Consider the following 11,752-nt stretch of genomic DNA (forward strand, 5'->3'; position numbering starts at 1 on the left):
TCTATTTTTTTTCTTTATATCAAATGACAATATTACGATTGATTTTTAATGTAATATTTATATTTTTTATATTGTATATTCACTTATTATTTATTTTACTATACATTTTCAGATAGATGTTTAATGTAATTTTTTATTTCTTATATTGTATATATACTTATTATTTATTTTATCTTATATTGTATATTTGTTTTACTATACATTTTTCAGATAGATGTTTAATTTAGTTTTTCCATTTTATATTGTATATTTACTTATTGTATATTTTTTCTCATTTTGTATATTTATCTACTTATTCTAAATTTCTTGCTTTTATATCAAATTATAATATTACGATATATGTTTAATGTAATATTTTATCTCTTATATAGTATATTTACTTATTATTTATTTTTCTTATATTGTATATTCACTTATTCTAATATTACGATGATGTTTAATGTAATATTTCTATTTCTTATATTGTATATTTACTTATTATTGATTTTTTCTATATTGTATATTTACTTATAAAAATAATTGGAACTAATAAAAATGTAAAATTATACATTTTTTCAGGTGGATGTTTAATGTAGTTTTTCTATTTCTTATATTGTATATGTACTTTTTATTGTATATTTACTTATTTTTTTTTGTTTTTATATCAAATGTAAATATTAAGATAGCTTGTAGTGTAATATTTCTATTTCTTATATTTTTACTTATTATTAATTTTGTTCTAATATTATGATAGATGTTTAATGTAATATTTTTCTTTCTTATATTCTATATTAAATTGTTATTTATTTTACTATACATTTTTCATATTGTATATTACATTTTTCTTATACTTTATTTTTACTTATTCTATTTTTGTTATCAAACGATAATATTACGTTAGATGTTTAATGTAATATTTATATTTCTTATGTTTTATGTTTACTGATTGTTAGTTGTTCTTATATTGTATATTTACTTATTCTAATATTATGATAGATGTTTATTATAATATTTTTATTTCTTATATTGTATATTTACTTATTCCAATACTACGATAGATGTTTCATATAATATTTTTATTTCTTATATTGTATATTAACTTATTATTTATTTTACTATACATAGATGTTTAATTTATTTTTTTGTATCGTAATTTTATATTTACTTATTGTTTATTTTTTATAATTTATATTTACTTATTCTAATTTTTTATTTTATATCAAATGATAATATTATGATATATGTTTAATGTAATATTTATATTTCTTATATTTTATGATTGTTTTTGTTATATTTTTTATTTCCTTATAAAAATATTTGGACATAATAAAATATAATTTATATATTTTCAAATAGATGTTTAATTTAGTTTTTCTGTTTCTTATATTTTATATTTCTTTTTACTTTTTTACTTATATTTACGTATTATAATTGTTATATTTACCTATGATTTTTTTTGTTTATATTTACCTATTCTAAAATTATAATAGATTTTTAGTGTAATATTTATTTCTCATATTGTATATTTACTTATTATTTATTTTACCACACATTTTTCTGATAGATGTTTAGTTTAATTTTTTATTTCATATATTGTATATTTACTTATTTCTATTTCTTATATTGTATATTTACTTATTCTAATTTTTTATATCAAATAAAAACACTAAGATAGATGTTTAATGTAATATTTCTATTTCTTATATTGTATATTTACTTATTGTTTTTATTTTTGTATATCTGATATTTTACTTTTGTTTAATTATTTATTTTTATTTGGTAATAATGCCCTCTCGCATATTTTGGAAAAACAAATTTCACTGATGTGGATGCTCCAAATTTTATATTTACTTATTCTAATAGTATAATAGTTTTTAATTTTATATTTTATTTACTCTACATTTTTAGATAGATGTTTAATTTTTTTTATATTGTATATTTACTTATTTATATTTTATATTTATTTATTCTGTTTTTTATATCAAATGATAATATTTACGATAGATGTTAAATGTTATATTTCTATTTCTTATATTATATATTGATTTATTATTTAATATTCCTTATATCGTATATTTAATTTTTATTTTTTATTTTTTACTTTTTAGTACTTTTTAGATGTTTATGTAATATTTCTATTTTTATATTGTATATTGTTTTTATTATTATTTATTTTACATTTTAAGATAAATTTTTAATGTAGTTTTCGTATTTCTTATATTGTATATTTACCTATGATTTATTTTGTTTATATTTTATATTTACCTATGATCATTCAATAACTCGACCACAAAGAATCTCTGATTGTAGGGTAACGATCAGAGAATCTCTGCCAAAACTAATGAGGTTTTGGATAAATCCATCAACCGCAAAGTAGTTCCTTATGGGCCATTAGATACAGATCTTTACTTTCTGGTTTACATTTTTCTATTACCATCCTGCTTTCAGAGAAAGCAGAGGATGATGATGATCTGTTATTATCAACAATGGAAGACATACCCTCTCACCATCACGATCACATGACACATTGAACACGCTAGAAAAGCTTCACAAGCCCCCGAAAATTAAGTTAAAAAAAAAACAACGAGAACATTATGAGAACCAATGCTTAAGAATGAGAAGAAGCATTAGAAAAAGAAAATGGAAAGAGAGAAGTCTCTCTTTGCCTTCGAGAGTTCGAGGTCTTATATCATTTTCATGAGCAGCTTCCAGCACTGACATTTTGTTACGTGAAGAACCATCCTCTGGTGCTTTACAAGGTCCTCAAGCTGTAAAAGATCGAATGGGAAGGTAGAGTAGTCGGCCTAAGTTTCTATAAATTTGAGTTTTAGACTTCTCTACTAATTTTTGTGGGGTGCGTGACTCAGGGCACGTTTCCTGGAGAATTGCTGTGCCTGTGAAGAGGTTATGTAGCTGCTCAGGTCAAGGACTAGAGGAATTCAAGAACGAACTTGGACTATTTTGGCTACTGTGTTGCTGGAGAAGAGAAACTGAATCTCTGCGTTGGACTATCCCAACAAGTTCTTATTCCATTGCTGTCAAAACAAAAAGCAAACTGAGAATCAACTCAGTTGAAAACCGAAAAAAGAAAAGAAAAAGCTTTATTTCTCTGAATACTGTTCTTTCTTTCACTTGTTTGAGAAGAAGTATATAGAGCATCCGACTGCTCTTCAACAGACATGACAGTACTTGAACATTGTGCTTTGTCCAAATGTGTTTTGCAGTTCCAAGAATCTCATGTTCGGTAGCGGTAGAAAATGATTCTGTACTAAGCCTCTTGCTTGACAAATCTGTCACAACATTGATAAGTGAAGCAAAACCTAATTGTCAATACTCTCCTCTGAGCATAAGTGGAATCAGTTCTCAACCTTAAGTATCTGAAACTAATAACAAGAAACCTCTAAGCTATAAATCAAGCTGCAAAGATTTTCTGTAAAGTAATATCTTGGAGAAAACGGCAACTAACCCTAGGTTCAATATGTCTTAAATAATTTATAGTGTTTAATTTCTCTTAAAAAGGAATGTTCTGATCAGTGAAGAAACTAATAGATAATTGATTATTTATACATGAAACAGAATCATCAAAGAGCCACCACAAGTTCTCTTTGACTATAACTTCTTGACCAAGTTAAAACACAAAGATCGACATTTAAGACTACAAATGGCGATGGTGTTGGCACTCAAGAGGAGTAACAGGAAACCTCGCAGCATCAAAACAATAATCATAGATTATATGGTTAGCTCGAACCCAAATAAGCTGGTGATTCTGATGAAGACTCAACTCAGACACAGTTGGCTCATCCCACCAGAATCTCTGGTCTTCTCCATTACACTTGCTTAGATCAGTTGTCGTCGGAACCTCACAAGCATCAATCTTGAAATCTTTGTAAGAAGCAATGAAAGGAGCGTGACTCCAATCTGTTTTCACAAGACCTCCTTGGGTTGCCCAGTCATCTGCATTCCAGATCGAACTGTACACTCCCATTGCTTGATCTTTAGCAAATGGGATACCTTTATCTTCAAGATTCTTGTGGACACGAATGGGAGTCTCATCCACCATAAACCTGTAATTCAACCAATAAGAGAATCATTAAAAGATGTGTAATTTCGTCATTAAGCAAAAAAAGGCAGAGAAGAAGACTTACACAACACTGCGTTTACTCCAGAGGATAGAGTAAGTGTGGAACTCAGTAGTGGGATCGAACCAAAGGTTGAGTCTTTGCTCTCTGTTTCCAACTCCGTTCACATAGACGTTTGTCTGGACTATGTAAGGCTCACCCGTTGTGTTACCTAAGAACTCAAAGTCAAACTCGTTGTGGTTCGAACCTTCTGAAGACATCTGTAAGAACAGAGGAAACAGGGGTGAGTTTTCGAGATTTCAAAAAAAAAAAAAAAAAACAGAGCAAGGGAAGGTGTTTAGTTCCGTACGTAGAAAGCAGTGACGGTTCCTGCTGAGTCACCCTCCACGAGCTTAATCTGGATAGAGACTTTACCAAACAAGTACTTGCTTCTCGATTCAAACCCAGCTCCTGAAACAGTTAAATCAAACATCAGCTTTTCCGAAACAGAGCAATGCAAAACAGAGAAAAAGTGTTTTGGTAATTTAGATTATGTTACCAGAGGAGTTGTCAAGCTTGAGTTTTGTGACTTCCCCATCGTTGATACAATGATCCATAGCCCAGCTAGAACGGTAAAGTTCCTCGAACTTAGCTCCAGGAGCAGCTTCACCACAAGAAACCACACACACCACAATCATCATCATACACATGAACCAACCCATACCCACCATTTTTTTTAAATATTCACTCTACAGTCTCACACACTTTGACTCAATGCAGGAGACGAGTGAGAGAGGAGTGGGTTTATAAAGGCAGGAGGAAGAGAGTGTGAGTGAGCTGGCATACAATGGAGAGAGGTGCCACGTTGGATTCGACGTGTTATTCAGGACATTTACAACTGGACAAAAGAACCCATCTTTTTAAAGATGAAAAAAAAATTCACTCAAATCAATACAGAGAAGAGATAAAAGAGAGAGAGAGAGAGAGTTGGGAAATGTAGCCGTTGCTGTGAGGGCATCACGCAGTGGGGTTCCACTTTGTACTACACAGAGGACAAGAATTGATGCTTCTGTGTCTAAAAAACCTTCTCTCTCAGTAGAAAGACAGACTTTATTGCTTTTTTTAGAGATAGATAAGTGAAAAACAGAGACTTTATTGCTTTTTAGAGAGAGAGAGAAACGAATGATTCTGAGTGTAATAATGAAGAAAATAAAGAAGAAAGGATCATTATACAGCTCACTGGATTGGATCCAGCTGTACATTTGGCTCTTTTTTGGGAGGAGTCAGAAGCTCTAAATTTTAAATCTTTATTCATGCATAAAAAGAAAGAACTTGATTGGGTTTCACACACTTTCTCTCTCTATCCTCACTGTATGGGGGAATTCAATTTTGGGACAAACTTTTGTTTGTGTTACCGACATGGATTAGATGCTGCAGATGTGACGTCGTTTTTGATGAATTTGAAAAAAAAATATCTTGGGTTTGCTTTGGTAAATTTAAAACAGTGTCAAGTTGTGTGTAATTGCAACGCAACATTTATGTATGTGTGTGTACATCCGGGGACTAAGTTGTTGTCCTTTTTTGTCGCCATTAGAGACAGGGAAAACGACGGCGTTTTTGGAAGGCATTGAGATTTTCAAATGAAAATCACGGGCGTTTCTTGAATCAAGACAAAATGAGACACTGACGTATTCCTAATCCGAAATGTTTTAAACGCTATTAATATAACTCTAATCATCAGATTCAATGTTATCTCTCACAGTCTCACTTACTACACCAAGTTTTGTTCTATCTCGTTAATACGCAAGTGGCATTTTAAGTTTACCTAATCACGCGCGTGCGTAAGTGAACCGAGAAGCTTGTTACTTTGAGCCAACGGCTCTTATCTCAGTCGGACACATGCGTTCTTACTGTGTCAGTAGGTACGTGAAGTTTAATACTTTTAACATCATCATGATGATCACCAATGGTACTAATTACTACAGTACATCTTCCTGTCACTCAGTAACTCATGATGAGATGACGCAAAACTAAATGAATGCCTTTTTATGTCGAGTTTTTTACATGGTAGGACAGTTTCCAACTTTTGATCATATTAGATTTTGTAACAGTGGAACATCAAAGAGAGCACCACCAATTTGAAAGAGAAATTGGAGAGCTCCATTAGCCATGACTGTCGTGAAGGAGAAGTCCGAGAGTTCCGTTAGCCATGACAGATGTGAAATCCGAGAATTCCGTTAGCCATGACAGAACATCAAAGAGAGCACCACATACAAAGTGTACACAAAATAACATCGTATAGTGTACACACATGTCGTTTGTTATTGTTTCTCAAAAACAAAATTTGGTTTTACATGTGGGTATCTATGCATCAGTATATGCATGGACAATATTATACAAGTAAATCATTGTACATGATAGTAAAATTTGTGTGTACACATGGACATCATACGATTGTACACATTCTGAAACTTGCAAATTTATCAAATTGGATTGTACACATGGACAATATACATGTTTACAAATATAAATAGAAGATGTGTACATGTGTGCACATATAACGCATGTGTGCAGGGGTGAGAGTTTTGTTTGTAAGTGATACTTTTTGTATTGAGAATTGATTTTGATTTGTGTACATATAATGGAAAGTGATAATAGTAGAGGTGCACAATATAAATGGTGTACACAAATAAGTGTGTACTATGTTGCATGTTTATCCATGTGTAAAATGTGTCAAATTATAATTGGGTTTGTACACATGGAATTGAAAACATTCTAAAAAGTTCGTAAACTCATTTTTGTAATTATGAAAAGTATGATCTGTACAATTAAAAAGTGTGAAATCAATTTGAAAGGGTATATTTACAAATTTAGAAACGTATGGGTCAGAAATGAAAATATACAAATGTCTAGGGACAAGATGTACAAAAAATCAAAATTTGTCATCGTTGCTCATCGAGCTTTTGCAACAAAGGCAGCGAGATGGAAGAGATGAAAGCGGCGAGACAGAGGCGATGACGACGAAGATGACGACAAAAAAAGTAACGACGAAAATGATGACGAAAAGGAGGCGACGAAAAAGCGATGAGAAGGATGCTTCACATATACATTACAATTACACAACCATCAGAGATATAGCTTCACATATCTTAAAACATAGATTGAATAATAAAGATACTGATTAAATACATGTTTTCTTTAAAAAAATCTGAAGAAACACCATCTATTCTACAAAGAAAAATTAAGAACTCAAGAAGAAAAAATGGAAAAGATGAAGAAGAAAGAGAAATATGGGACCCACTTTATTTTGCTTGCTAGAAAGAACGTGATTCAATTTTTTGGAAATCAGATATAATTATTTAATTAGAATATATATCATTTAGTTACAGCTTGTTTAGTTTGTATATAACTAGAAAGTGGTTTGGTGAAGAAAAAGTGTCTTAGTAGCACAAACTGTTCTGCAGTGTAATAAAAACTTGAGAACTGTCTTAGGATGTAATTATTTCTTTTATGTTATGTTTACTTTCTCAATCTTCATTTATTAGACTCTTACCCATTTTATTTTGTAACACTAGCTCTCGACCCTTTCGAGCAGGGATGTCCATTCCGAATATCGGTTCAGTTTTTTCGATTCTTTGATATTTCAATTTATAGAAAATAGCTATCATATCAAAATCATATTTAATATAATCCTTAGGTTTTGGACTTTTAGATGTGTGGTTTGTAGGGCCTCCGCCATGTTTCTTTTGGAATTCGGCCATGTACCTTTCGGGCTTTGGATCTTTAATATAATTCTAATTTGGGAAAAATATAGTTTAACTCAATTTATATACCGTCGGTTTTCAGTTATTAGGTTTTATACCAAAAATCACAAATATATTTACCCTTTAAAATATTTTGTGAATTTTACTTATATGATTAGATATCGACTTTAGATTTAAATAACCAGTAAACATATTTAATTAATAATATTAATATTTTTATGGAATAAAAATAAAAATATTGGTAATCTATAATACTATATTAAACATTAAATATTAGCACACATATTTGTAAAAAAAAAAAAAAATTATGTTTTGTTTAATTTGATACAAATAAAAATAACTTGTAACTTAAATTAAAATATTAAATTACTAAAATCAACATTTAAGTATCATTATCATATTAATAAAATTAATCATGTATATATTATTAATTATATTATATAATTTACATATATTTTTACTATTATATTTAAATTGATCCGTCTATTATGTTTGATCGGTTTACATATGAAATCATATTTATATACTGCAGTTTCTTAAAAATGACATTGATTTGATATATTCGGTACTATAAAATCCAAACCACTTTTTATATTTCTGTTCGGTTCAGTTTTAAATGGTTTGGTTTTACTGGACTGAACACGATTATATTGAAGCCATTTAACGCAAAATTATCATAAGAGCTTACTCAACAAGGGTAATAAGCACAATTAGCTTGATAACATAATAAGGAACTTTATATGATCATATTTTCATCTTGCTGAGTGCCGGAAGAGAGGCCAAGAAAATATTTGAAGATAAGAGACGATAAGGAATCATATAGCTCTGACCAAACCGGTTCGCACTACAACTTCTATTTCATTACAGTGAAGATTATAATTATACAATTTTCTAAAAAATAGCATGGTATTTTATTTTATATTAAAATTTTAATTAACTTGATTAATAATAATATTATATTACTAATTATGAAATTAATTAATGTATTTTTTTATAAAAAAATATCTAAAACTTAGTCGGATTTTGTTATATTTTTCAATAGATTTTACTATAACTTTTTTTGATCAAAGATTTTATTATAAATAAAAATTCAAATTTATAGTTAAAATTGATTACTTATTAAAAGGATTATTGATTACTAAGATTTTATTGATTATTAAAATTTATAATTAAAAATAAACATTGGATAGCTATGTAGAGCATAACTATAATAAGCTAAATTAATCCACTTTCCTCTTCAAATCAAACCACTTCACTATTGTGGTGATTTCTCATGCCTTCAAGAAAAGATAAGCAGTGAATGATATACCAAAAAGGAGAAGACACCAACCTGGTCTATCATTTTAAGATGGTGCAGGTGTTAGCATTAATGGACAAAATATTGAGCAAAAAAGATGGGTTTAGAATTAAGTGTTTGTAACTATATCATTTTAAGTTTGTCTAATATAGAAACTTTGAACATATAGCTAAAAAGGGATTAGGTTTGTGACAAATCAATTCAAACGATACATTTGGTAAAATTTTCATATCACAATTTCATTCATAACAGTATAGTTGGTAAATTAAAATCAATTTTGTTATTTTTGTAAACCTATTTAAATATTTAGTATTTTGATAAATCTAATTATATGTGTATATAGACTACTAACTATAAAATTAATGAATAAGAAAGAAAGATATATATAAACAGAAAATAAATACATGGAGTTGTCTTTTATTTTTTCAAACATGTTTTTCATTTACTTTTGAGATAATTTTTATAATATCATTATTATATAAGTAATAATAAAATATAATATAATCAATCACTAAAATTTGTGTAGACATAAATAAGTAAACATATTTCTAGTAAGAGCAAATCGTTAATCAGATTTTTAAACTAGTATAATCTTTAATGTAAGATAAAATGGGTTTTCTTGTTCCGGAAGTTTGGATCATGTGTTTGGTGTTACTGAAATATTCTTCATATCAATTCTTTTGTAGGTTGGAATTATCCTAATCTACAAAGCAGGTTCATGCTTCTATGGAGATATTCAACGCGATATTGAAATCGATGTGGAAGCTCAATGGGATGCTGAAAATCTTGTTTGAATCTTGATTATACTTTTATATCAAGATATTTTCTTGTTCTTTTAGGAAAATTCAGTCTAGCTTTGTGTTCATCCAAAAATAAAATAAACTTCTATCATATTTGTTTCAATTATCTCATTTGTTTATGTATGTGTATCTTCTTTATTTATCATATTTGGTTTAAAGTATATCTTTACATTTCTTTGATCATAAAAATATATATATCTTTATCTATCAAAAAAACGTCGATCTTGTATACTTGTTTCTCTCACAACACAAGCAAACATGGAATCTCTTTTTACTTGGACAGTAAGCGAGTGAGAGAAGAAGAGTCAAAAATAATAGATCATTGTGATAACAATATTCAAAAATAAACAAGCAGAAAAGAATAGTGAGCTAAAACTATTTACCTCCTTTGGATTCTTGAGAGGTGGGAAGAATTTCAATACAACATCTATCCTTGAATGATGTTATCAATACTATTTTCACCTGATACTGCAGATTCAAAATGTTCACCAAACTGTTTTAACTACTGAATAATAAAAAATAAAAGACGATCACTTCGTGTGTTTTCATGAGTTAGAGAATCTATACCAAATCTGCAGCTGCATGTAATGTAACTTATCTTCCCACTCGCCGCTCATGTTTTCAAATTTGAATACTAAGTCTCTAGTAAAAGACTTGGTTCAAGAAATGCAGTTATGGAGTTACTACAAGAAGAGAGTTTTACTAAGACATCTCTCTTATATGCTCAGAAAAATCATAGGTATGTGACCTTAATAAGAATCTGGACGAGATTGAGCTAATCAAAAGAGTTGAGAAGTTGCAAAACAAAATATATGAACTCATATGAATTAGCGAAAGCTTCTAAAAACTCATGAGTTGCAGAAATATAATCAAACCTGCTCTATGATTTGTTCTCTAACGTCCTTATGACTTCGTTTACTCTGAGAAATTCATAGGCATGATCTGACGCTTTGTATAGCTGATCAGCTAAAACACAAAAATGTAACAAAAAGAGAATTCAATGTTCAAAAAAGTTGATCAATGAAGTCAAGTTCTTCTAGAATGAGTGTATTCATGGAGATGATAAACTGAAATACTTGGCAATTACCAACTCCTAGAACTTTGAACATCTCTAACCTGAAACAAATGAAATTAATAAGAATTTATATATAACAGAAAAATAAATACTACATTACCTACATAAACATGAAACTAATGATCTTTTTGACTACATGTTCAAGATGGCTAGGATTCAGCTGTAAATCAACATCCATCTCCACATTGTTCATCAAAATATCAACTCCATATCAAATCCAAATACTTCTAATTTCATAAGCGTTTGCTAAGACGCGCTTGTGAAGAATCAGTGCAATCTCCTAATAGTCAAACAATGGCTTTTGAAATGTGCAATTGTCTATTGTACCAATCAACAACCTAAACATGTAAGGAAAACAATTATGATAAACAATTATGATATAGAAGAATCATAACTGTTCATCAACAACCTAAACAATCATCAAATATAGAATGAATAGAAGAGAAAATATACCTTTCTTGAAATTTCCATTATGATCGAAGGATATGACTTTTGTCCTTTGATGGATTACGTCAAAGGAGATAGCGTAATTTTATTATGGCACAAACAAACTTATCAATGTACATTAAATAAAACTAATTCAATCAATAAACAAATACAATACTTTTTGTAATTGATCAAAAATTCAAATAACATTAAGTTTTATATAGAGTAGTAATAACATCATTTATTTTGCAACAAAAATATTTTCTTTAAATATCATATAAAATGAAAATGTATATATTTATATAAAAAAAATTAAAGTCTGGAAACTTTTGTATCAACCAATGTAATTGTAA

At 28.9% G+C, this 11,752-nt stretch overlaps 1 protein-coding gene across 1 annotated transcript; it reads right to left on the reverse strand.

Annotated features, from left to right (window-relative positions):
• Nucleotides 1-3,509: 3,509 nt before the first annotated feature.
• On the reverse strand, nucleotides 3,510-4,823 carry LOC108828518 (xyloglucan endotransglucosylase/hydrolase protein 9). The gene is made up of 4 exons (XM_018602238.2): nucleotides 4,597-4,823; nucleotides 4,408-4,508; nucleotides 4,125-4,318; nucleotides 3,510-4,043 (listed from the first exon to the last, which is right to left on the reverse strand). Exons 1-4 carry the CDS (start codon nucleotides 4,766-4,768, stop codon nucleotides 3,635-3,637), a joined length of 876 nt encoding a protein of 291 aa, XP_018457740.1. The 5' UTR covers nucleotides 4,769-4,823; the 3' UTR covers nucleotides 3,510-3,634.
• Between the last annotated feature and the right edge of the window lie 6,929 nt (nucleotides 4,824-11,752).

The sequence above is a fragment of the Raphanus sativus genome, chromosome 9, assembly GCF_000801105.2.
Source record: "Raphanus sativus cultivar WK10039 chromosome 9, ASM80110v3, whole genome shotgun sequence".
Classification (NCBI taxonomy): Eukaryota; Viridiplantae; Streptophyta; class Magnoliopsida; order Brassicales; family Brassicaceae; genus Raphanus; species Raphanus sativus.